Source organism: Styela clava, chromosome 9 (assembly GCF_964204865.1).
Source record: "Styela clava chromosome 9, kaStyClav1.hap1.2, whole genome shotgun sequence".
In the NCBI taxonomy this organism is placed as follows: Eukaryota; Metazoa; Chordata; class Ascidiacea; order Stolidobranchia; family Styelidae; genus Styela; species Styela clava.
In genome coordinates, this window is record NC_135258.1 from 15313166 (window position 1) to 15340878 (window position 27713).

General features: G+C 34.1%; 2 protein-coding genes across 2 annotated transcripts; one reads left to right on the forward strand and one right to left on the reverse strand.

Moving 5' to 3' along the window:
* Nucleotides 1-6068, forward strand: LOC120339946 (growth hormone secretagogue receptor type 1-like). Its single transcript, XM_078116112.1, has 9 exons — nucleotides 1-149; nucleotides 958-1089; nucleotides 1766-1892; nucleotides 2315-2443; nucleotides 2781-2908; nucleotides 3556-3680; nucleotides 3951-4058; nucleotides 4755-4890; nucleotides 4973-6068. Exons 1-9 carry the CDS (start codon nucleotides 64-66, stop codon nucleotides 5082-5084), a joined length of 1083 nt encoding a protein of 360 aa, XP_077972238.1. The 5' UTR covers nucleotides 1-63; the 3' UTR covers nucleotides 5085-6068.
* A 4014-nt stretch (nucleotides 6069-10082) lies between these two features.
* On the reverse strand, nucleotides 10083-25311 carry LOC120339391 (uncharacterized). Its single transcript, XM_039407504.2, has 22 exons — nucleotides 25192-25311; nucleotides 24238-24400; nucleotides 23713-23837; nucleotides 22912-22996; nucleotides 22193-22317; nucleotides 21698-21857; nucleotides 21312-21436; nucleotides 20255-20339; nucleotides 19960-20084; nucleotides 19472-19634; nucleotides 18841-18962; nucleotides 18672-18756; nucleotides 17991-18121; nucleotides 16839-17004; nucleotides 16361-16485; nucleotides 14499-14583; nucleotides 13748-13851; nucleotides 13113-13263; nucleotides 12484-12605; nucleotides 11093-11177; nucleotides 10808-10898; nucleotides 10083-10581 (listed from the first exon to the last, which is right to left on the reverse strand). The coding sequence occupies exons 1-22, from the start codon at nucleotides 25284-25286 to the stop codon at nucleotides 10331-10333; spliced, it is 2769 nt and encodes a 922-aa protein (XP_039263438.2). The 5' UTR covers nucleotides 25287-25311; the 3' UTR covers nucleotides 10083-10330.
* Nucleotides 25312-27713: the final 2402 nt, after the last annotated feature.

Here is a 27713-nt window from a genome sequence, read left to right on the forward strand (position 1 = left end):
ACAAGCCACTCGTGAAGTATTCGTGGTAGGTTTTTAATTAATCGAACTAGTCAACAAACAGATATGAATTCGAGCTCATATTTTGGTAATTTTGGTAACAATGTTACCCAAATTGGAACGGTGAATAATACCCGCCCACAGCACGGAATGTAAGTATTTTTGTACCAGTATTATGAGTACTGCATGTATATAATATAATATATATTTTTTTTTTTCAGTCAATTTGTGGAAAAGAAAACCCAAGCCATGACTAGAAATTAAAAACTAAAAATAAAAAAGAGGGAAATAATATCAGTTTCAATTTATCCAATATATCAAATCAGAAACATTTTATGGAAAGTCTTCTGCGTTATATATTTGTGAATCGATTGAAAATTTTTTTGATAAATCATTGTAAAAGTGTTAATGAAAAAATGAAAATTACCTGAACTAAACCTTAAAATTAAAACCCGATTTACGAACGGATTCACTAAGACAGCGGTCTCTAAACATTTGTGTGCGCACAGCGCCAAATTACCCGGGAGAAAACTCACCGCGTTTTTACTCGAAGAAACATTGCTGCCTGTAAACAAAACTCAATTTTGCGATCGTTAATGTGTTCTCTTTCAAAATTTGTGAACATGTATATATGCCCAATGAATGAAACAAAAGGTCAATGTTCTTCCTCATCCCTGCCTGATGTTCCTTTAGAATGCTAAATGAATCACCCACAACCGCTAAACTCGGTTCAGAAGAGAAATAAACTGCAGCTAGCGTAATTGCAGCATGTAGTGTTTACCATATTGTTACCTATCAATAGAGGCAGACATTACGTAACAGTTAATTTAATTTCTGTTAATTTCTGTCGCGCACCTTTTGAGAACCGCAAAATCCCTCATCCTCGCTAACTTGAATATATAACACATTCAACATAGCCATCTTGGATGTAAAATAGTTCATGTAAATTCTTATTTTTAGATTTGATCCAAGTATATTCAGTAATGTGGAAAGAGGTATATTCTCTGCGATAATAGTCATCCTAGGAATTTTTGGAGTAGTTGCGAATGTGGTTACATTTATTGTGATTTTCACATCTCCTAAACTAAGCAAGTATGTACAATAACTTTATAACATCAATGTACAACAATGCTATTTTTATGAGCATTTATGTTTTTCACTGTTCATTGATTTCATTCATGTCTTTCATTTGTTTTATCTTTCTATTTGCTTCTTTTTCACTTAGTATTTTCAAAGAGTGGTATTGTAGAATGAGCCAATGTAACGTGTATAACAAGATCTAACTGTTCCATTACATTTGAACCCACGTACATTTGAACCCACGACGATTGCACCTGCACACTATTGCACCTATGAAAATTTTTGTTGTTCTACGGATATTTGAACCCCTACTAACCCTAACCCATGGGTTTAGCACCCGCATATAGATTGACCTCGCGAATATACACATGGGTTCAAATGTACGGTCACCAGATCTAACATAACAAAAAGTATCGAAGGTAGCGTGAATACAAAAGCTAAACTGACCCCCAAAATAACATACACATCTTATATCATATTCGACTTGATATTGGTATTAAAAGAGTATACCGGTTTTGTAACCACGGCTGTGGTGGTTATCTTTAGTGTAATGACTTAAAATTGAAAAGCGAGTTTTTTAAACTCAAGACGGTATGGAACGGTATTGGTGATAGCTAACCTCCAGCCACCTTCATTTACTGTCAAGTCCAACCAGAACAGCAAACATATTCAAAAAATACAATTTTAGGTCCCCGTTCAATGTTCTCCTCATGAGTTTATGCGTCTCTGATTTTCTGTCCGCCTGTAATAGTGGAATGCAACTATATCATTACATGTGGGGATTGCAAGAATTCACAAATGAGTTTTTATGCAAGGTAAGTATTTTCAGTGGTATTCTAATCAGTGTACCATTCTGCAATCTTCTTTCTTTTCATAGAAATGTCTAAAACTCCACCCTGGTTTACTGTTAAAAATTTGTAATTCAATTCAATGTCTTATTCAATGTATTGCACACTGGTTTTAGAATATTATTAGTATACCAGCTAGCTACATCGTAGTGTGATCGTTAGACAATTAGGATGTCCAGCGCCAATTACCATGTATAGAACATTTTGTTACTTCGATTATTTCCAATTTCACCCATATCTGGAGATATTTGTCAACCAAAAGATGTTACTCGCTCTGTTCTTGTATTGCGATATTTAACATAAAAAGTGTTGTGCATACATAGTGATTCTTGCTCATTATAAACAATTTTTAGTCACAAATGTAACAAAAATTATATTTTTTTACCTAGGCAACTTCCGGTATCCGCGTTTTGACAGAGTATGTGACAATACAGCATATTCTCGTATTTAGCATCGTTCGACTGTTTGTCATCCAGTTCCCGTTGAAAGCCAGCTCTTTCAAAAAGAACCATGCAAGGGTATTAAGATTATCTCTTTACTTTCAATATATAAAGTATGGATAATATTTTAGGTGGTCGAATGACAAATTGAATAAAAATGCATCCAGTACCTAATCGAATATTTGAACATTTTTTTTTTTTTACCTATATATCTAATGTAAACTAGTCAATCTTTTAAAGCCAACTGTTGCTAAAAAATATAAATTGGGAAGATAAATTTATGTGGTAAGGATAAAAGAAGGGAGCATTTTATTTTGAAGGTAAATTTTGCTTTCCTCGTTTAATATTTGTAACAAACAAAAAATCTCATATCTGCTACGTTTTATAAATTTCGTCAATTTTTTTTCCTTCACAGATTATTGCTGTAATTATTTGGATCGAAGTCTTCTTTGCCGCTGCAATATTTCGCATCATATTTCCAACAGTTTATCCCGTCAGACCTGATGAAAAATATTCAGGATGTACATCTGTTGGAGAACATTGGTAATGGCAAATAAGTACTGTGAATAAATTGTGATAATATTTGAAAAAAATTAATAAGATAGGATCAGATGCTAATATGGCTACAGCTTGTATCGGTGTAGACTCTGTCAAAAATACTGTTGGGTTTTAAATTATAGAAATCCTGTAAAATATTTGTTTTGCAAGAATGACTGGGTATGGTTTGAAATTGCATGATTAAGTTTGTTCATTCTTTGGTGATCCCGCAAAAACATTATATCTTCCTTTCGTTAATTACCAAATTAATGTTTTCATGATCTTCCAAATTAAGTATCAAAACTTGCGGATGAGAAAATTGGGGAAATCTGTTTTGTGAAATATTACTCAATTTGAGTGATTTAGTCACATGTTTATAAATAAGTGGTATGTTAATACACAATTAATTTTTAAATTATTCTGGATTTTGATGGCATATTACAGGTTAAATTATACGACATAAGTTTTGCTTTCTGGTATATTCCTTTATCGCTAGATAAAAAAAAACTAGGTAAAGTCTGAAAATCAAACCACATCCGGATTTTTATCAGAATTTTTCGTTTGAAAAAATATTCTACCAGGGGAATAGTAATACTATATGCGTTATACAAGTTATGCTCGAGAATCTTCCAAAAAAAATAATACATTTTTAGGCGCGACACAGCAATACTGTTCCAGAGCTTTGCTGTACCAATTATGCTCTTTCTTCCGATGGGCGGCATTGTCATTTGTACAATTGGTATAATCACGAAACTCATATCAGTACAAAAGCAACGGGGTAAGTACTAGTTTTATAATTCAGCTAAAACAGACGCGAGCATACAATACATACAACATGCGTATCATTTTTAGGCGGTCGCCACCTGCATGTATTTTGCTTGCGTCGAAATTTCAATTCTCGTCACAAAAAACAAAAAAAAGTAGGATACTTTAATCGAAGAGAGCGGTGGCAGAGTATTTTTTGTCGAGAGCTTTCAACAAAAAATTGCTCAGCTTTCATGCTAAATGTTATTAATAGATATTTTTTATATTTTGTTGTATATTTCAGCCACACTCGGCCAAGCAGTTTCACGTCAAGATAATAAACAAAGAGCTGCATTGATTCAAACCATCCTTATAGTATTCTCCTTTCTAATTGGATACTCTGGAGGTGCAGGTAAAGTGTCCTATCGATTTCTACCAGTGCTATCTAGAACAGAAAATCGTAAATTATGGACACAAAGAACCGTATCGAATCGGTCCATCTTCAAGGCTCATGAACGGACACGGTTAGTTGAGCACGAGCCCACCGAAAAACGATCAAAATTCATATGGTGGCGTGTTTTAAAATAGCAATGTTTGAGGTGAAACGGAACCCCGGTAGAAGTTTGCACGTAGGTCGACGTTTCTTTTCGATAGCTGATTCCATCTCACACTTTACCGTTTTTACGTTTGTACGGTGCTTTGATAGCTTGTATGATATTTGGACTCGGATACTAAATAAGAAATTTTTATCGAAAAATGAAATGAAACAAATTGAAAAGTTCAATATTAAGCTTTATTAGCTGAGTAACTAATTCTCTATATTTGTTGCCTAAGACAACTCAAAGTGCTGATATATCGATCAAAAATGCTCTTCTTGAAATATTCATTAAACAATCTCCAATGCGATAATAAATCTCATGAAAAACGATCATACAATTATTTCCGATTCAATCGAATGACCTCAAATACTGTACAGTAATATTTTCTTGGATACCTTTTCTTTATTTCTCTCATATATTCACACTATCATGTCAATGAACCTCGACGTCGTTTCGACTTATTTTCCAATATTCATTGGGCAAATATGGTAACTTAAATATTTTTATAGCGTTCAGATTTACTATCACGACCAAAGCTTTATTCAAGTTTACAGCGAGAACTAAAAGGATGTTTGCTTTGACTGCATACACTGTGTTACGAACGAGTGAATGTCTCAACCCCGTTTTCTATAATCTTTCATCCAGGTATTTTTATCAAAGTTTTTCAATTCCACGTTAAAATAAATCACCTAAAAATTAACAGTTTGTTTTATAAAAATGTTTTTAGTCAACTTCGTGATGCTACGAAAGCACTTCTTGGAAAAAATTCCAGCAAGGCTTCTCTTCCGAACGCTAGACACAAAGCAACAATAAGCTCAAAGATTCAACCTCCTACCTAAAACTTGAGACATCAATGCATCGATTCAGTCTGAATAATCAAAATGAACATTATTTATTATGTGTTATATAGGATTCTAGGAAAGTTTCATACATATGAAGTACTTTTAGATTGACTCTTGTTCTGTACATCTATTTAAAAGTAATGTTAACGGTAAGCTGTTTTTGAGTGTTTCCACAGGCGAAAAAATAGGCATATTGTGCACTGACCAACAGACGCTTTTTCACTATTCTATACCGCGTAAACTCACAAAATTGTAGATATGACAGTTTTACAGAAATGTGAATATATTCATGTATATATATATTTTCTGGTTTTCAAATACGCCTCAGACGTCGGTGTCCGTTTCTTTGAACATTATTCATTTTGTAAAGTTATATTGTTATCTTGCCATTTACATCTGATGATGTTACTTAACATTTTTGAAATTTAGTTTTCCAATTTCTGTTGTCGTGATTAGTGTTTTGTTAGGAGAATGGAATGATGATTTGTTGGTATGTCGATAAATGAACAAAATAAAAGGATCAAAGCACAATGTCATTGCGCGTTTTGCTATCAATACATAAACTGCTATGGCAAGAATGAGAAAAAGGTCATGAAAAAAAACAGGCCAACCAATATCCCCGTTGTCGACGTTCACGTGGATTGTGTTTGGGAGAGTATATGTAAATAATCATTGTAGTGTAGCAAATGTGGATCGTAACTATGGATTATAATGTTATTAAACCCCTTCATATTAATAGTATCTTACATCTTCTAAAAATAGTCCACTTTGTGATTCGCGACAGCGATAAGCCTTCGTCTATATAGCCTTCTTTGTAAGCGACCAATTTGATGACGTATCGTTTCCGGCCACGCCGAGAGTACTGAAATATATTGTGCTTGTGATTTATTTTGTTTTTGACTTTGTTAAGATTTAAGTGTTTTCAATATATCTGTATTCGTATTGGATTGTGTAACTTTCAATATAACAATTGGCATGCAATACATTGTGTGCTTTATTGACCTCTGAAGGAGTACAGATTGTACTTGCACATTCGGAGTACAGGCCGAACAATTCCCTATAGTAGAGTTTATTTTAATTGCCCATTCGACTTCGTATACATTGACAGTTAGAAAATGTCTAAATTCAACCACCTACATATTTTGTTGCAAGCCACCAATGATTCCAAAACCGACATTTTCAAGCATGATAATTTATATAAGCTTTTCATTATTCACTGTTTAATTAATTATCGTTTGGTATCGTATGGTACGTTGGAGTTGAGAATAAAGACATTGTCTCGTGGAAGTGTCTGACAAAGACTTGGGGGATTGGTCAGTCGAGGCGCTACCGTTGCTATTCGTCGTCGTCTGACGACAGAGGAAGCGAAGCCTCTTTCTCAATATCTTTATTTAGGAAGTGGTGTATATTTTTCCATTAGCGATACAACTATTTCCAAATTATAGACATGGGTTTATAGGTATATAAATATATATATAGATATATACAGTAGTGTAGATAGACGCTCATTTTATATTCAATTCACGAAACAATATATTCAGAGAGTCACTGCACAAGTGGAACAAAAACAGTTTAATAGCCTTGACCTGAACAAGCACATGATAATTTTCAATCTAAATGTCCATCTCGAAATATAGCGCATTTTTGCTGACCAGTGACCGTCGTTTTTCACAGTAAACTAAAACTAGAATAACGATAGAATAGAACATATATGATCTGTAAACTTGTTGCCTAGGATGCTCACTATTTCCCAGCAGAAAGCACACTAGCTCACGCAACTTTGAACTATTTTTCATTAGAAACAACAAAATCAAGGTTTTGTCATATTGGTAATAATGAGAACAAAAATAATTACTTGAAATAAGCAATTTGAGTGGGTTAAAATCATGGCTATATTACACTCGCAGCCACGTCGAAGTAGTAAACAACATCAATCATGGATTGTATTCATAAAGACAATCATCAAGTCATTATAGGTAAAAGAAGCTCCAGATGTCGAAGACAGATTTCGAGTTTGATTCTTCATGATCTATCTGACCTGTCGCACCTGCATTTTTTTTTTTGATTCTTTCAAATTAACAAGAGATCAATGTTGAAATACAAGCGAGCTATGCTCAAATTTACACGTCACGCTGAAATTCACTGTGGTACGATACGGTAGCTTACCAGTAGGCTTGACCACGGAACCTGTTCGCTGATCACGTGATCAATATGTGTTTGCGGAATCGCCACGTGATGGAAATTCTGATGACGTCATAGCTCAAAATAAAAACGAATCCCATAAAGCTCACAGGAATATTTGAAAATAATAAAAGTAATAGCCTTCTAGGAAAAAAATCAATTTTTAATTACTGAAAATGTCAAAGCAATTGGTCCTGTAATCAAAGGAAAAAACAACTTTTTAAAAACGTGTCAAAGAACAAGAACAACAATAATATAATATTGAAACGATCGTTATGTCCACAGACGTGTTCAAATAGATGAACAAGAAGATCGAAGGACAACGTCAAAGAGACAGATTTCACGAGGCTGATCTTCATGACATGCCGTATGCACATTTCACATCGGTTCATATATATTGGTTATGAAAAGCAATGAATTATAAATACATCCGTCGGTATAAATTGGATAATGTTGAAATGACGTATTTACAAAGCAGAACGCATATATATATGATACAGTTGAATATCTGAGATTTTTCTCGATTTTAATTCAAAATTGTGTCAAAATGTGTGTGACATAATGCCTAAATAAGTGGTTGAGCAACCTAGTTAATTGATGAACTATTTCATGATCAATCAATAAAATCAATTTTGGTTTTATAATAACTGATAGAGGATTTCAGCATAGGAAAGCGTAAGTAGCAGATACATTGATGCTTTTAAAACCTAGAATTTAACACTATGTAACCGATCGCGCACAATAATTCAGTTATAAACACTATTATTACAAGAATCAATTAACAAAATATGGATTTGGTATGTTATCAATGATTATGCCCTTATCGATTCTAAATACATATTTAATGAATATGCAAAATTCACTCAATTCACCTGTTAAATGGATTTGCCAGTCTTGCTTCTCTTTCACTCAGTATTTTCAAAGAGTGTCATTGCAGAATGAGGGTAACATGTATATATATATATATAAAAAGACGAGAACAATGTTACCCAAATTGAAAAGGTCAATAACGCCCGCCCACAGCACGGAAGGTATTTTTGTACCGGTATTATGGGTACTTCAAGTATTTATTGTATTATTATTTTTCAATCAATCTGTGAAAAAGAAAGTGACTAGAAGTTAAAAACTATAAACAGTAAGATGGAAATAATTTCAATTGACCCAATATTTATACCAAATTAGAGACATTTTATAAAAGGTCTACTGCGTTAGATATTTGTCAATCGGTTAAAATTGTGTTAACAGGAGCATGGAAATTAATTAATCTAAAAACCGATCCATGAGTTGATTCCCTAAGAAATACTTCCTTCTCGCCAACTTGAATATACACATTTATCATAGTCATTCTATATAGAAGATACCCCAAGTAAATTCTTATTTCAAGATTTGATCCAAGTATATTCAGTAATGTGTGAACAGAAATATTCTGTACAATAATTGTCATCCTAAGAATTATTGGAGTTGTTATGTGCTAACATTCATCGTGATTTTCTCATCTCCAAAACAGAGCAAGTATATACAACCTTGTAATATCAACGCCTAACGATGCTATTCTTATGCTCATTTTTATTTTTCACTGTTCATTCATGTCTTATATTTTTTTTATCTTTTTTTTGCCTCACTCTCAATTATTAATATTGGTAAAAAGTGGTATTGTAGAATGAGCCAATGTAACTTGTATATATATATCAAATAACAAGATCTAACAGAACCAAAAAGTATCGAACGTAGTGTACAAAAATCAAATTGACCCCTAAAATAACCTAAAAACCATATCGTATTCAACTAGATATTGTTATTAAAAGGATATTCCGGTTATGTAAGCGCGGCTGTGATGGTGGAACGGTATTGGTAATGGCCAACCTCTAGTCACCTCATTTACTGTACAAATTCAACGAGAACAGTAAAAATATCTAAAAAAAAAAATACAATTTCAGGTCCTCGTTAAATGTTCTCCTCGTGGTCATAAGTCTCTAATTTTCAGCCATCGTGATTTTTTTTCATTCTTATAGCGTTCATATTTCCCATTGAGACCATTGATCAAAGCTTTATTCGAGTTTACATAGAGAACCAAAAAAGATGTTTTCTCTGACTTCAGACACTGTGTTACAAAAAAATAAATGTCTTAACCCCGTTTTCTATAACCTTTCCTACAGGTATTTTCATTTTTTTTTTGTCAAATTTTTTTTTTTTTTGTTCATGCGAAGAAAACTTTTTTCAATTCCACGTTGAAATCTCACTCAAAAACCAACAGTTAATTTTTAGTCACTTGCTACAAGGACACTTTTTGGGTGAAATTTCAGCAAGGCTTCTCCGCCAAACAACAGACACAAAGCAGCAATGAGCTCAAAAGTTCAACCTTCTACCTGAAACTTGAACACCAATGCATTGATTCAACTTGAATAATCAATCTGAACATTATTTTTTATATATTATATATGATTCTAGGTAAGCTTCATACATATGAAGTATTTATAGATTTACTCTTGTTCTGCCCGTCTATTTTAAAAGTAATATTATAGTTAATTCGAGAAAAAAAGATATGACAAACCCCAATTTTATTTTCCCCATAAGCGGTTTTTTAGGGGTTTCCACAGGCGAAAAATAGACTTGATGTGCACCTACCAACTAACGCTTTTCACCCTTCGATAGTACACACATAAACTTACGATATTGTAGATATGACAGCTTTACATAAATATGAATATATTAATGTAGATATATATTTTCTGATTCCTAATTGCGCCTCAGACGTCGGTGTCCTTTTCTGCGAACGCTTTTCACTTTTTAGTAGAACGTCATGATGACTAATGAGACAATGTTACATATATTTAAAATAAACATATTACAGATATAGAATTATTGTCAATAAATGCACAAAATAAAAATAAAATCAACTTTAAGAAGTCTTGAGATTTATTTTAAGTCAGATTATTCGATTCGGAACAATTGCTGTCAGGTCTCTGATTCATTTACATGAATTGTTTTAAACTATTATTAGTCGTTTGAGAAACTTCGATGTCGTGTGTGTGTTATGAGATAAACGTATTTCTCCGTAAATTTTACGCTGAAGGTTGACCTGCAGCTACGTCTTTAAATCTATCATAGTTTGAAGACCATGGTCCGTTCCGGGCGGGATCAAAGCACAATGTCATTGTGCGTTTTGCTACCAATACAGCAACTGCTATGGCAAGAATGAGAAAGAGGTCATGAAAAATCAGGCCAACCATTATTCCTCCAACACTCGTCCATAAATAGGATGAAGTGTCACTGTTGTCGACGTTCACGTGGATCGTGTCTGGAAGAGTATTATCTGTAAAATAATCATTGTGCGATTCTTTGTAATACTATTTTTTTTTTTGTGAAATGCATTGGAATTTGCTAAACATCACTCATGGTAATGAATAGAGTCTTGCGAAAAGGGTAAATGCTAAATTCGATCCTATATGTCAAACGTTATAGAATTTGTTCTATTTTCCTATTTGACTTCGTATGCATTGAAAGTTGGAAATGGAAAAGGTTATAACTCAACCACATACCTCCTCCATTTTGTTGCGAGCCACCGCCACCAATGATTCCAAAATCGTTGCATCCACCAGCGCAAGCACATGCTGATTTCAAAATAAATTCCTGCAGAAAACCCGAGTTTACAAATGAGAATAATAGAGTATTGACTAAATACACATCGTTGATGGCTAACTTCGTTAAAAGCTACGCCATATTTTAACGCCTAAACGTAGATCAACGACGATGAAGAATAGTTGAAACTGTTAAAAAGTTTACTCAGAAGAAATGGACTCATACATGCCTAATGTATCACTTACATATTCCAATGTAACGAGCTCTCCCACGAAATCGAACACAGCTTCTGTAGTCGCAGGGTCGCAAATAAGTAGAACGCGCGATTCCCTAGAGATATTTAAGCATTACATTGATAATAAATTAATAGATTAAATTCCCACTGCATTTAAAAGAGAATAAATGGAATCACTGACATTTTGTGATCACGTTTATCTCTTGACCAAGCAGCGCAAATGTTGATTTTAGAATATACTTGTTGTGTATTAATGAAAACTTCAACTCAGTTTATAACTAACTTGGACGAAAATATGAAATTTTTTACTCTAACGTTTATTCGCATGGAATTGGCTTTAGTCACATTGATATCGGTCACAAAAACTTGGACTCAGTTTAGAACTAACTTGGATGAAATTATGAAAAAAAATTTCTAACATTAGTTCGCATGAAATTTGCTATAGTCACATTGATATCGGAGTCGAGCTTTTTCGGAATTAGTATTTTACTTGAATCATATCATTGAAAGGTATCATCATAGTAATAAAAGTCAGTATGCTACCCACTTTTTCATTTTGGAATGGTATTTCTTAATTGACGGAGTGGTGTATATTTTTCTATTAGCGATACAACTATTTGTATGTTATAAGCATGCGTTATGTATTTCAGCGGCCATTCGTACTGGCATATATTCACTTTCTGGATATTCAAATACAATTATATTGAAGATGGGCATTAAAATATGATATCAAACTTCAAAATTAGAGAGGGGGGGGGGGGGGGGTATTTAGGGAGTGTTATAGGGGGGACTCGCTGGTACAAATAGTCATGCGATGTGTGATTAACAGGCTTGTCCATGGGTCATATTTTTCTGTCCCATTCCCATTCCATCTCATAGCAATTATGCCTGTCCTATCCCATCCCATCCCATGGGATTCCGATTGGAATAAAATTCAATAAAAATTGTTAAATTTAGGTTTAGCATCTACTAAATAGGACTACATGTACGAATAGACATGTAAAACAACAAAATTTACGGACTTTGGTAACTTTATATTCTATTACATGTATACCTATTATACATGTGTCCCTCAGCCCCTTCACAAAGTATATTGTTAATGCTGAATGTATATTTTGCTCTTTATAACTAACAAGAGAGCTATGTTTAAATATATGGACACGAAATCCATAACGAAATGTTTTACCATCATTTCCGCGAAAATCCTACGGTTTTATGTCCCACGTGTTCCATGGGAAATACAAATGTGTGCTGTCCCATCCCTTCCCGTAGGACGTTTCCCATGGGATTCTTATGGGAATCCCATTCCCATGGACAAGCCTGGTTGTTATGTTTGTTGGGTTATTATAGTGTTCGATTTTGCTTCACAGAATATTAGAAGTTCTGCGATATTTTTGATACCTCGTGCGATCATCTGATACATAATGAAGAGATAAACCAGCACTTTCACTGTATTGAAACTTTGCTGAATCTTGGGATCCAAGATCATGCCCCGAAGTTCCATGAATATTGACTTGTGCAACCTGAAACAGTAATATGGATAGACGCTAATTTTATTTTTTACTTACGGAACAATATATTCAGGGAGTTACTACACAAGGAAAAACGAAATCTGTTGAATAAACTCGACATAAACAGGCACATGATCATTTTCAATAAAAATGTCCACATGGAATCATCGCGCAAATATTGCTGACCGTCGTGTTTCACAGTAAAGTAAAACTAGGATAAAAATAGAATAAAATTTATATCTACAATAAAATACAAAATATATGATCTGTACCTGCTGCCTAGTTTGAGTACCAAACATGATGTGGAGTGAGTGCTAACGCCACTGTAATGATGCTCACTATTTTCCAGCCTAAAGGCACATTAGAGCACGCAAATTTGAACTATTATTCAGTTAAAACAACAAAATCACGGCTTTTGTCAGATATTTTTCACATCTTGGCAACAATAGGAACACAAATAATGACTTGAAATAGGCAAAACGAAAAGCTGACAAATGTGGGTAAAAATCTCATACTCACTGCTACATCGTAGTAGTAAACAACATCAAAGCCGTTACATGGGTTGTATTTATAAAGCCAACCATCAAGTCCATCAGATGTAAAAGCAGCTCCAGATGTCAAAGCCAGACTTTTGAGATTGATTCTTCCTGATCCATCGGACATGTCGCACCTGAATGTTTTTTAAATTCGATCGAAATTAACAAGAGATCAATGTTATATGGACACGAAAATCTACTACGAATTACTACGTCTACTACAGATCAATTTCGTGAGGCTCACGGACGTTGCTACTTGAAGTAAATGGCTAGCAGACATACCGCATACACACCGGTGCCGGTAACTGGTAAGGTCGGAATATCGGATCTAATAAGGATAAGAGGAATTAGAAAAAATAAAAGTTACCGTAAATCTTTCTGCGACTACTTCCATTTTCAAGTACTGAACACTTGAAATTGAATGGTTGATTAGTCATTCATTCATCAAAAATGATTTTGCCCCACAAAAAGGTCGTCTTACAGCAACAACGATTCAATAAACGTTTCGTATACTATAAACTCTTCATTTACAATAATGTACTACAAGGAGTATATACACAATCAAAAGACTTTAATTTTTGATACTCATAAATTTGCAAATTGCAAAAATATACTGACGTGCAGCTGTCTACGGCGTTGCAGTATGTCCCTTCAGGTGCTTGTACTAAGCCATAATCATCGCATCCGCCAGGACAAGCACAAGGTGTTGTGAGAGTAAAGTCCTGTTAAAGTAAATTAGGCATCAAAACAAATTCAGGCTTCTGAATTAAAGTAATACCAAAAAAAGCAGATCTTTTTTTGAATTATTACGTCGTTATTGAACACGAAAAATATATAGTATATAGAATATATAGAAATTTATGAACTAAATATCGTTTTGTTATTACACATTGTTGTTGTTCTTGTTATTGAACCATTTATTGGAACCGTTTATTGGAAAAAAAAATCTGGAAGCTTTATGGGATCCGTTTTTTGTGTGCCATAACGTCATCAAAAATTGAGCATCTTGTGGCGGTTCCGCCTTCGCGTTAGTCGTGAAACTTGCGGTACTGGTGGTCTACTGTGACAGATTGCATTCACCCTACCAATTTGCCCATCGTTTCGATATTCCGAATTCGTGCTACGCGACTAGGTACGGTAAGTTATTGTGGAAGCTAAAGTACTCGAAGACGGGAGAAGCAGAAGGTAGGCTACCCGTAATTTAAAAGATTTGCTTTGGTTTTCGTGTCCATATATTTAAGCACTGTTCTCTTGTTGAATCAAGTAGTACATTAGAACAGTAGATATAAATGTGAAAAATCATAGAACAAGAAGAATAAACGTGACTAAAACAACATTATTCACAAAAATAAAATATACAATAACTTACGTATTCATACCAAACCAACTCTCCGATAAATTGAAACTTATGTTGGTCTGTATTGGGTTCACAAATGAGTAGAACGCGAGAAGAACTGTTTGTGGAGATATAAAAAATTTTTTATTATATGTATATATATATATATATATATATACAGTATATAAATAAATTCGAGAAAACTATGGTAAAGCTGTAGGGATTATTATTAGTTAATTAGACCATAATTTTAACAGTAAGAATACAAACAACCAATTTACTACAACTAAAAACAAAGTTGAAGACAACTTTGTAAACGCTTTATCATTTATCAGTCATCCAATTTTGTCGGCTTTCTACATGCTAGCATGGCATTTAGGAATGTTTTGGGGTATTGTATTGACCATACTCGTCATAAAGCGTATGATACCAATGCTCAAAACCTCGTCAACGCCTGTATATAACAGAGCTAGACAATTTTGGATAAATTTTAGAAACCCCGCTCAGGAACTTAATCCTGTAGAACCTTTGCCAAACGTAAATAGAACAAATAGAGAAGACACTGAGACTGCTGTACCTATACATGCCCCCCATAATTCCAATAACCTACCCAATCTATACCCCAATCTTCCTTCTTGAAATTTTCACCTCTCTTGGTGACATGTTTTTCTTATTTACATTGTATTGTATCACATATTTTGTTTGGTGAATATACACTTAAATAAATATTTCAAAAAAAAAAAAAAAAAAAAAAATAATATGAAAAAAAAAAAAAAAAAAAAAAAAAATAGAAAATTGGTTTATTGATATCATTTTATTATGTTTTTCGTTATTTAAATTTAAATTAATATTTCATCATCAGGGATAACTTTAAATCACTCAATTTATGACGTTATATTTTCAATTTTACGATATATTTTCAATTTCACTTACAATTTTATGTTTTTCTCTTTGTTATTTTTTTAGAAATCTATACAATTTTTGACACGTTTGTTATGCCGAAACCCCGAACTCCGTTCTTTAGGGCCGAATTATTATGTAGGGATTATTATTAGTTAATTAGACCATAATTTTAACAGTAAGAAAAAAAGTAATTCCAGTTAGGACAAGTTTTCTTCTGAATTTGAAAAAGGTAGAAAAAATGAAATTTACGTTAAATACTTAATTGGCTTTCATAGGAATAACCCGTTAGTTAAAAACACGTTATCTTGCCCTTGAGCAAGACAAACTAGTACAAGCCAGTTTTAATCACTCGACCACTTATAGCTAACTATTTAATTGGCTACAGACATCCTTCTAAATCGTTTTACAAGAATTGCCGAGACTTAATTACGGCATTCTTACTTTATTTATTATAAACGATATCCACGTAAAAGCCAAACCCTAAAGGCATAACAGGCGTCTCGACTATTGTATATAAACGGACAATAATTCTTTAAAATTAACTCACTGGTTTTGATCTTGATCTATATTCTGCTCTGTGTTGTCAATACAAGAATTATAAGGTTGGTGACTTTGTATTATATTCGTTGTCTGCTGGGTTAAGCTCTGCCCTAACTGAGTCAGAGGGAATTTGGAAGTCTGGTTTAAACTCTAGTTAACCGAGAGTTTATGCTTTTCACTAAGCTCTGTTTAGGATTGCTTTAAGATAACAAGCATCCTATAAAGCTAATTATGAATCGCAAACGTTTCGATGACGAGTCTGCACAGTATTTTAATCTAGGAATCAATGCTCGGCTTACAAACACATTTATCGAGCTATATTTCCGGGCGATTATACATGTTATTCTCTCAGTAACTTAGTGTCTTTCTACAGCAAAAATCAGTTTGGTTCCAACATTGGAGTTGACCTTTTGATGCAAATGCAAATGCGAAGATGAAAATTATCATCTCACCTATACTGATCTGATGATCTGTAGTTTATTGCAAGTCCACTCCCCTCTGTGTAATTGAAAAACGCCGAACTTTGTGTTCCTAGTTCCACTCCATGCGACCCATAAAAATCATACGACTGTGCCAGCTGTACAAAATTTGCATCGGCAATAACTTTAAGTTCACGAAGACATATTTTAAACACTGCGCGTTGGCAGATTGAGAAGTGATATTTATCGATCATTTACCTAATTCCGCAAACTACTTTGGCATAGATCCATAGAAGTTAGTATTTTCAACCATTTCTAGCTTAACCTGTACCATATTGCCAAGTACTGTTCACATTTGTATGCCGGTACTGAATACCAACAATGTCACTTCTCAATCTGCCAACGCTAACTTTCAGATTGCCAATTAAACCAACATTCGAAGTTATGCATTATGGCTACAAACAAATATGAAACATGAAGTGGTTGCCCAAGAATATTATTCAACACTTACTGCAGTATCACCGTAATAATAATTGAAGTAGAATCCGTAACAAGGGTTATATTTGTAATAAAAACCATCTGATCCGTATTCTGTGAATGCTGAGTCGTACAAATAATCATCCTGGAGAGATAAAGACTTCAAATTTATCATTCCAGAACCGTCCGCCATATCGCACCTGGAATAAATATCTCAATGTAAATTGGTTCAAATGCAAGATCAATTGCAAAGCATGTATTCAATTCTATTGGAAACACAAGTCAGGTTTAATACTTCACATTTCTTAGGTACGGTAATGTTTACATATAAAGCGTCTAGCTAGCGGAATCGTTCCTTGTCTTTTATTTTGACGTAATAAGCATTATGCAAAACAGTGTAATCCCGTTTTAGCGATTAACTGGGGAAATTAAGAAACTGGAGTCGTGCTGTCTTTTTGCAGGTAACAGACAGTGATATTTGGCGGCTCGTTTTATTTTTACAATTTGCAAGCTTGCGGTTAAAGTTATTACAGCTATCATGATTTAGTTTTTAGGAATGCATTATAGTGAAGTTGTGGAAGTAACTTTTCGTAACTGCTTTTTTCTAGTTATTTAAGTATATTTTACTTGCATATTGAACACTGATTCATTTGAAAGCTGTTTTTCCGAATACTGGTACTCTATGTGGATTTCATACCAGGATTGCTATATAAGCACTTTATATCTTGAATTAGTTTTAATATGTATTATTAGTAATGTTTGTAGATTTATCTGCTAATCATGAAGAAGTTTGGCTAATATGTTAATAATATTGATCTGGTGGCGGTTTTCTGCACTGCTATATATAAGTAATATTTAGTTTTATAGCTGATACCCGTTCCTGGTTGTTGGGTTTCTTGTTTCATTCCAAAATTGTCGGCTAATTGCACCAACTTCAAGTTGAATTTCATTGGGCAGCACTGGAGGGCGCAGAAAAAAACTTTACCCGCAGTTTACAATTTTGAATTACTTGGAAGCACGGCCAGGTTCTGGGAAGAATCCCATTTAAAGTTAGGACGAGGGCTTTAAACTTAACGCATTAAGGCTGAAAAGCGTATGCATTTTTTCACGAGAGCTTAGCAATGTTATCCGACATATAAATTTTTCAAATATCTTAATCATCTATAATATATAAAGTATCACTAACGTGCATGAATCGATATATGTACAAGTGCCATCGCCCTCACCAGTGCCAGGAGGTGGAGTTGGCAAATCAATGGTTGGTCCATTATTGTCACACATACCAGGACATGCACAAGGTGTTGTAAGAATAAATTCCTAAAATAAAAAGATGTTAAAACTGCAATTGGCAAATTGAACCCAAATAACTAGAGTAAGTGTAGCATAGTTAGTTGTGCTGGGCATCTCGAATCGAATAGTATATTATTCGAATCGGTTCACAAGGAAATTTTGAATTGCCTCCATCTTGTTATTTGATTAGCCGCACAGAGATCAAGGTTGATTACTCAGTTTTTTATTGAAGCCATATTTCTACAGTGTAATTTTGACATATGACAATTTTCTTTATTGTGAGGTATTAATTAAGGAAACATGTTTCTTATTGTGTGTGAACGCTCAGCAAACTATCTGAGTGATGTTTTCAATAACTTATGTGCTTGGAGGACCCATCACAATGAAAAAGTCACATACATTTGAATATTTTCTAGATATTCAAGAAGTGATTCGAAAAAAATCTCGATTCGATTCTGAAATCCTCATGTATTCGAAAAGTATCAGCCCTAATCATTAGTCTTTTGACATTTATGAAAACAAATCTAAACGGATTGTGATGGATTTTATAGATATAAAACACTGAATTCAAACTCACGTATTCCAAAATAATAAGTTCTCCCACGTATTCAAATTTATGTGCATTTATTCCAGGCTCGCATATGAGCAGTACTTTTGATGACCTGATATGAAAATTTATAAAATAATCATCTGGTCATAATAATAACGTGTGTGGGGGGTTGACAATATCTATTAAAAAACCTTACCTAACGTTTTCGCCCGATTTGTAGTGAATTGAGAGACCATCGGTATCTGAGTAAATGAATTTCGCGCTGCTTTGTACTCCAAGATCGTATCCATATGATTCGTATACATCGGTCTGGTATAGCTGTGATTAAAAAAAGAAACCAGGTGAAACATATGACATGGGTCTCACAAAGTCCATAGAATATTTGTAAACAAATAAAGCATTTCCTTCTATGAGACATTACCGTATTTCAATTGAACATTTGGAGGCAATGAGCCCAGTAGTTGGAAAAAACGCTTATTTTTACCCTAGCCTAGAGCAACAGCAATATACCAAAAATGATGCATAAGTGACTTTGTCTCCATTACAGTTGTAATGCAATCGATCCACCTATATTGCGACTGCAGTCAATGAATCCAACGATTCAGGACCAGTTTACTGCTTAGTCTGAGTCTAGTCCCTCAACCAATATGCGTTATCTAATTTAGAGATTGATTAGGCAGATCCCACTTTCTAACTGATTTTTGTACAAAGTTTTGAGACGATGTAATGTTATAGAATATATATAAAACGATAATTTTCTGAAAGTCAGCAAGCTAGCATTTGATCATACAATAATACTTTTCATTCATTATTACAAAAACTCATACCGCCAAATCCGTGTAGGAATGCATGGAAAATCCATTACACGGATTATATTTATAATACCATCCATCGTATGCGAGTAAGGTATATTGGGAATCGTAAAGTGCCGGTCCTGACAATGCCAAAGCGTGAAGATTTATTTGACCGCTTCCGTCGGACATATCACACCTATAATAATAAATAAGACATTGTTGTTATGGAAATCGTACATGTAGTGCTAGTGAAAGCAGTGTGTAAATGGAATTTCAAAACAAAGCTGATCAAGGTATTATTGTCATTCCGTCTTATAAACCTATTCTTCGTTCAATAGATAATTTATTGGTTTGTGAGAGATACACGGCATGAATTATGGTCCTTTCATATTATAGAAGCAGTATATATAAATTGCAAATATGATGTTTCTATATCAGAAAGCGTCGTGTGCACATCTTTTCACGCGTTCTCTCACAAATACACTTCCCTGCTTTGTCCTATATAATACATAATTACTCACGTGCAAGAATCTACAAAGTTGCATGTTGTATCTGAAACACTAGGTGGTGGAGTAGTTTGTGTTGCAATAATACCATTGTTATTACATGCTCCCGGACAGGCGCACGGCGATGTCATTACAAAATCCTAAACGCAAATACGTTTACAAGATGTTTCTCTGAATCGACGGTCAAAACTTGGTTCTTATAATTAGCAACGCAAATCGAAGAAAAGCACAAAGTTAGATACAATTTAAACATATGTATAAACTAATTTCAGCCTCGATATTTCCTCGATTGTGTAAACATAATACTTACATACTCCGTTATGACCAATTCGCCCAAAAATTCAACGGTATGGTCGGTTCCACCTGACTGACAAATCAACAATACACGGGAAGTTCTGAATAAAAATAAATAGGCTGCATTTTGTCTTTGTTTCTAATTACTTCAAAGTGAAGAATAAAGCAAATGAATATTGGCGCAGAAGAGACTGATAATATGCAAAACGGAATATATTTTGTGAAAATGTTGTTCCGACTCCGACTGATTTAGTGTTTATACGGGTTAGCTGCTCTGAAGCACTGTGGTTAGATAAGATGTGGTCATTGTGAAATCATGGATGCTTCTCCGACTCCTGTTTGTTTCTTCACAATGGATATTCAGCTACGTAACAAACGAAGTAGCTATCACTTTTTCACTCTAACAGATTTTCGAGCATAGTTGTCGACATTTACGAATTTTAAGTGCTAATTCTCTGTTTTAGTGATGTGTTGAGTTATTTAGTTAAAAATAAATGAAATAACTCAGTGGTCATTTATTCTTTGGCATATTTTAACCTTGATCAAAAATGGCCGCGGAAAAAGCTGAGATAAATCAGATTAGAATTTTGCCGAATGAACCCATTGAACCCCTGTCAGTCGTGGTTATGAAATTGCAACACTAAGTAAGAAAAATGTGTTATATAAAGAGTTTGATATTTCATCGATTGTATTGGTGTTAATAAGTTAGCTAATGATCAATATTTGAACGTCAGATTCAAAGTCTGATATGATGCTCCGCACTTGTTCGCTAATTCGCCGAATATGCGCATCACGCATCTGATAAGCTATCTATGGACATAGTAGAAATATACGCATCTGAACGGTCGGCCTGAATCTTAAAACACTCCACACCAAATCCATGCTGGTCCGCTTTCAAACGGTTTTCATGTCTATTTATTGGTTCTTCAAAACTATGAGTAACCTTATATTTACCTACGTATCAAAGGTATGGTATTTTTTTACTTAAATCAAAGGCTGACTAAAGTATCAGCTGTACACTTGGGTGGTCGATAATAAAAAATAGCCAATGGTACATTACACATGTCATATACCTGGCACCATCGTACGCAGTGTAATGTATTGAAAGACCATTCCCTTCTGTATAGTTAAAATACGATCCAGTTTGAACTCCTAAATCATATCCCCAAGTAGGATATTGATCCGACGATTGAAATATCTAGAAAATAGAAGAAACAATGCTAACAATAAAATTTTTTAGAAGTAAATGCATAGCTAATTAAAACAAATAGTGCTCTGAGAGCAATACAGTTGGGCGATACATTGTAGATTAGCAAAATATACAAACTTCACAAAATGGCTAGAGACGTGTAATCAAGAGGAAATTTTAATTTTTTCATACCAGAAATATAAGAAAAACATACTTTCGAAATCATAATTGAAACAAAAATCTACAATACTATTTTGGTATTGAACCTACCGCAAGGTCCGAATAGCCACCAAGGCTGTACCCGTTACATGGGTTGTATTTGTAGTACCATCCACCCGAATACACCATGAAAGCTGCATCGTACAAGCTTGTTCCTTCTAGTGCTGGTCCATGTAAGTTTATTCTTCCTGATCCGTCAGACATCTCGCACCTTTAGAAATTCCAGATACAAACAAATCAATGGTGCTATCGCGATTTCAGTCAGGTTTTATAAATTAATTTGGGCGCTTCCGTAGTATTCGTACCAAGATGGCGCACAACCTGCTAACCCTAATCTGGTACACATACTATGTTCAGGTTGTGCACCATCTTGGTACGAATACTACGGGAGCACCTTATTTTGATGTCAGTATAATTCTATAAATGAATACAACTTTGTAAGATACTGTATTGTAAAATTTTAAAAATATATAAGAAAGAATTGTGTTTGTGGACAAATCATTAAAGTTTGAACTTGTATGAAAATATATATATAAGTCCTCTCACGTGCACGAATCAATTTTGTTGCAGGAGACACCGGGCACAACCGGAGCGAGTGTGGACAGATCAGGGATAACACCGTTTTCGTCACATAATCCCGGACAAGCACACGTTGAAGTTAAAATGAAATCCTGAATATTAAACAATATAATAAAATATATATAGACAATCAAATTGAAATGAAAATGACTTGTTGTCCATAGGTAAACATCGAACAACGCACTTATAAAGATGTGAAAATCGGGAACATTCAAGTCTTCGTCGATACATTGCATAATCAGGGGTGCAAGTTTGCCGTTATTCCGAATACCTTGGGAAACGTCATGAGTTAGTAACAACGATTCCACAGACGGTTTAGTTTTCCGATGCAGAATGATATTATATAATTGTAGTGGCACGTGAGATAACATGTTTTGTTTGATTAATCTCCATACAAATATATTTATTCCATAACACTGAAACGACTATCGGTTGTAGACGCAACCGTCTTTACTGAAATCCTACCAACTTTTGAGTTGTGCTGTCGATTAGAATATGAGGGGGATGCTAGGGAATTGCGTAAGAAACTTCAGGCCATTTGTCTATTTCGTATATGTGTCCGCTGATGCTTGCATGAGAAGGTTTACATTAAAAAGATAAATAAAAATAACATAATCTCTTTCCACGAAATAGCAAATATATAACATATTGAATAAAAATCAAATGCTAGCTACTATATCACTCACGTATTCTGTTATAATCAATTCTCCAACAACTTCAAACCTATGATATTCTACGTTAGGTTCGCATATAAGTTTCACTCTTGATTTTCTGAAACATTTATCAAATATGATCTCTTTATCATACCATTATAAATTGCTATATATGCTGATCAACTGCTAATTCAAACTGCTATTTATAGTGGCATTCTTGTCGCAAGTATAAATTCACACATGTACAGCTCTTAACGCGTCGTTGGTGCCCTCAAATCTTCCATTGGTATTATTTCCACTGTCTGTAATGAGCTCAGGACCTTGCAATGATCAATCTTGTAAATAAACAAATAATATGACAATTTCGAGTCGGATTGCGGACTGTCGTTTAGCTGTTCGTTACAGTCTCTAGGAGTAACATCTTCTGATTTATCAACAACAGTAGCTATAACTAATTTTTATTTCAATTATGAAATTATCTTGACGCGGGAGATATGTGTGCTTTACAGTCGAATTTGATTCTTCTGACACCACTATACTCAAAGTTGAAACGCTGAAATTTATCAAAAGTGTAGAGACCGTACGGGCAGTGATTTCCCTATATGTGGGTGTATGATCAGTCAAATACATAAAACGTTTTTATGAGCTACAAATAGTTACATACTGCATACGGGCTAGACGCTGGTTACTCTTTCCTAGCACAGGTACGTGACTCTCAGAATGTGGTTGGCTCACGAGTGACATTATACTACGAGTGGCCTAAATAAATCTACCGGCAAATTCACACATTTCGCACTTCTGAATATGATAACGAATATTTCTGTATATAATTACCTCGCTCCGTCACTAGCTGTGTAATGCAAAGTTAACCCAGAATCTTCTGTATAATTAAAACTTGAAGATGATTGAACTCCCAGATCGTAAACTGAAAATCCTGTTGCTATGTCGACTTGAGCAACCTAGGAATATAAAACAGAATGTCAGATAAATTCATATATTTTACATGTTAATTGAAACAGCTCTGGTATCATTAGAAACTCTGACATCCTGCTGGCCTGTCCTTATACACTTCGATGACGTATGATGTTGCAATATTCACAATAAAATATTGATAGAGATCGCACAGATTTCTCTAACTGAATATTATATTATATGCTTCATAGTTTATAAGCATTTAAAACTCGTAACGTCTAACTAATTTATAAGTTTGAGTAAAGTATAATCGTAATCCTATACGCCCCATTTTAAGATGTGGTCATAGTCTATTTTATAAAAGCGGAGAGTGGTGAAAAATAATGTAGTGAGAAGTATGCAAAAAAGAAGTGACGCGCAGTATATTCCATGACTTTTTATGCTTACCGCAAGATCAGTATAACCGCCTTGATTGAATCCGTTGCAAGGGTTGTACTTATAATACCACCCATCCCCTCCATTTGTAGTAAAAGCAGAATCGGTGAGAATAAACCCATCTAAAGCAAGGCTATGTAAGTTGATACGACCGCTGCTGTCATCCATATCACATCTAAATAATAAGAATATTCTACGTTATATTCAATCCTTATACAACTTGAGGACTTGAATACTTCAAGTGTGATATTTGACCACGACTCTTTTACTCGATGTTCGGACAGAGAGGTTGCTATGTTTAAATTCTAGAAGACTATCCGTAGTCAAAGCCTGAACGCTAGAACTTCAGGGCCAAAGTTCTTTCAATGGTGTTCAGGGTATTTGAAGCTATTGCAACAAATAATACATCACAACTAGGTGTCGATCAAAGACGAACTAATATAAACTGAGACGAACAATTTGGATTGCCAGTAGGGACATTCGTCATCATAAAGCCGTTTTAACTCTGAATTTATTTGGTAAGCGTACAATATTTTGATAAACTACCAGTCAGCCATACTCTTCAATATTAGAAAATGTTTGATGTTTCAGAGCACGCTGCGAACAAGGCTTTGTACGATTAAATCGCTTAAACTAGCCCGCATTTTTTACTTTAATGTTACTATGTTCTGATTAAGTATATCTATATGGAGGTTTGGATACCCTCGACTGTAGGTAATGTATTTTTGCGAGATCACAAGCTAAACTTGAAATAACCGGAATATCATCTCACAATAGCGTGCTAAAATTATTAAATCTTGATTTTTAGTTGATGGATGACAAAATTGATATGTAAACTTATGTTTTGGAATCTAAACCATACCATGCCACAGCCCATTTGCACAATAATTTCTAATAATGATCTATTATTGATCAGGCAAGAAGTAAAAAGATAAAATTAAAATGTTGATATTTTGGCTAACTTACGTGCAAGAATCCACAGCCGTACATGATTGTGAAGCAACAATTCCCCATAAAAAACAACTAAGCAAAAATACCTTCAACAAAATCAAAGAATCCATTCGTATAAGTTACATTAGACTAACTGTTGACAAGTATATTGAATAAAAAATAAAAATACAATTCTATTATTTCTTAGAATTTAACAGTTTTATAAATGCGCTCTTACTTGCCAAAAAGCTATGTAATCAAGCCGGAGATAAACCGATCTCAAGACTTTGATATATTTAAATAAGCCTCACTCATCCATTTTTTTGTATGTTCGATCCTGATTCGATTCTGTTTTAGGAAAAAACTAAATTTGGTTTTAATCTGGTATTTCGTCCTTTAATCTGGTATTTCGTCCAGAAATACCAATATTTTTGTCAAGTTCGTTTTGCCTTTAACTAGCGGATGATACACCCCGTAAGTATTTAAAATTACCATAAAGAGCGAAATAGTAGCCTGTATATCATGCGTATATAAAGCAGTAAAAGCAGTCGCTATTTTGAGCTGACAGCTAAAGGAGGAAAACTAGTTCCACCAAAAATAGATAATATCGCAAATATTAAACAACGGTCACGTTAAATAGGATATTTTCAAGGACCCATATTATATTTTCAATACAGATTGTGTGCACCACACAAAATCTAGCATTCCTGTCATTACTGCAAAAATATGTCTGTTCTAATTTATGATGCTAATCTATTGTTATTCTGTTAATTCTTAAAGCTTGTTCCAACATGCATATCCTCGCACCACCATCCAATCCGTGCTGTTAATTAATAACGTAAAAATAAACAAATGCAGCCTAATGCGTTTTGAACGATAAACGGAGGCTAGGATATTCTATTTATTGTATAGTGTTTTACGTATTTATAGTTTACTCATGTGATGTTTTACTTGAACATACAAAGCGATTGCAAGAACATGATTGATGTTGTTGGAAAACAAGAATATTGAAAACTAAAACAAAGCAGGCATTATGAAATATATATGCCTTTTTGCCTACTTATCTCTGTTCTGATGAAGGTCAACCGCTGATTACAGCTGACAATTAGTACTACGGTTATACACATGCATGTAAATGCTGAAAATGTGAACATGGCATCGATGTGATAGATCGTTATCAAATCACGTTGAAAGGTGTTGAATTATGATCGGGGCCACTGGCGTACCAAGTATATAGGAAGGGGCCATTTGGCCATGTACCCCCTACACGGCGTTTTATCACAGCATCAAGCTTTTTGATTTGTTTTCAAGTTCAATTTACTATCAAATATACTTGAATGAAACTGCAATTTGTTAGTTTACGCCGAATTTGCAAAATCTATTTATGACGTCACAATACATTGATAGAGGTGCTGGCAATCTAATAATCAAATAATGTATTCTCCCGACTTCCAATACACTATATTACCTCGCATTATGACGGCACAAATTTTTAAATTTCCAAATACCGCCTCAACGAAATTCTACGCACGTCGAGCCATGTAGACCAACAAATTGGTCCTGGAAATCACAAGCTAATACGGTTTGATTTGTATACGCCCCTTTAAGATTTTTATTGGTTTTATCTTATATAAAAAAGAACTCAGGTGACCAAATTTAACCCTAATCGGCAACGAAATTTCTCGGGCATGATGTACATGTTGCAGGCTACACTAAATAAATTTACTTTTTGAAGTTATGTAACTAAAATCCGCTTAGATCTGCTGATATCCGCAATTAGACTATTTTGTAACTCATTAATATTTAATCAACAGGCCGTTAATCATATTTTCTTTTCATCCGTTTTTGAATAAATAGTGAGACAATGCCTATAAAATCGTAATTTTATATCTACTCCAAAACGGTCGATGAGTCTTGTGGACTTGTGAAATTGCTCTTGTGGCTGGCATTAAATAAAATAGTAAATAAATCCATATTTCACAGAAATGCTATGAAATTTATGGTATAGAACTGTAAAAACAATTAATGTACTGCAGTTTGAGATTGTTCTAAAGCAAGCAATTATATAGGCAATCTTGTCCGGTCTTTTGATTTTACTTATCTGTTTTGTTAGTTTACCTCAAACTCTTCCCGAATAACGAAGTGATTTGTGTGTCGGGTCCGAGTTCCCAAGCGCCCAAGTCGGAATCGATCAAAATTTGAGCCTGAAAATTCTGTCATTTTTTATGCGCATATATATAATATAACCGGCATATTTACTATAATTTACATTGCTGTGCAAAACTTGTACTGGATACTAACTAACGTTCAATCGTCTTCCTATAATGTCTCATTAAAACAGAAAGAATTTAAAGATGGATTTGATGGATAGTATGTAAGTTGATAGTATCAGTTTGTACATTCGTGATACTTGCCCGCTTAGTCAGGTCGCAGAAGTAGCACTGTTCTGTCGATTTCTTTTGTGCGTTTTCAGGTTATCAACATATTTAATATTGATATTCAAGCTAGAATTTTCGAATTTTATCTCACAATGTAAATTGACATTTTGATTTCAACAA

What these genes read in the sequence shown, in the direction of transcription:
- LOC120339946 (XM_078116112.1), top strand. Translation starts at nt 64, where the DNA reads ATGAATTCGAGCTCATATTTTGGTAATTTTGGTAACAATGTTACCCAA. An exon ending in CAAATGAGTTTTTATGCAAG is followed by an intron (nt 1,893 to 2,314) that starts GTAAGTATTTTC and finishes TTTTTTACCTAG; the next exon opens with GCAACTTCCGGTATCCGCGT. An exon ending in ACATCTGTTGGAGAACATTG is followed by an intron (nt 2,909 to 3,555) that starts GTAATGGCAAAT and finishes ATACATTTTTAG; the next exon opens with GCGCGACACAGCAATACTGT.
- LOC120339391 (XM_039407504.2), bottom strand. Translation starts at nt 25,286, where the DNA reads ATGGATTCTTTGATTTTGTTGAAGGTATTTTTGCTTAGTTGTTTTTTA. An exon ending in GTGGCTATTCGGACCTTGCG is followed by an intron (nt 21,437 to 21,697) that starts GTAGGTTCAATA and finishes TCTATTTTCTAG; the next exon opens with ATATTTCAATCGTCGGATCA. An exon ending in AGATCATCAGATCAGTATAG is followed by an intron (nt 14,584 to 16,360) that starts GTGAGATGATAA and finishes CTCCACAAACAG; the next exon opens with TTCTTCTCGCGTTCTACTCA.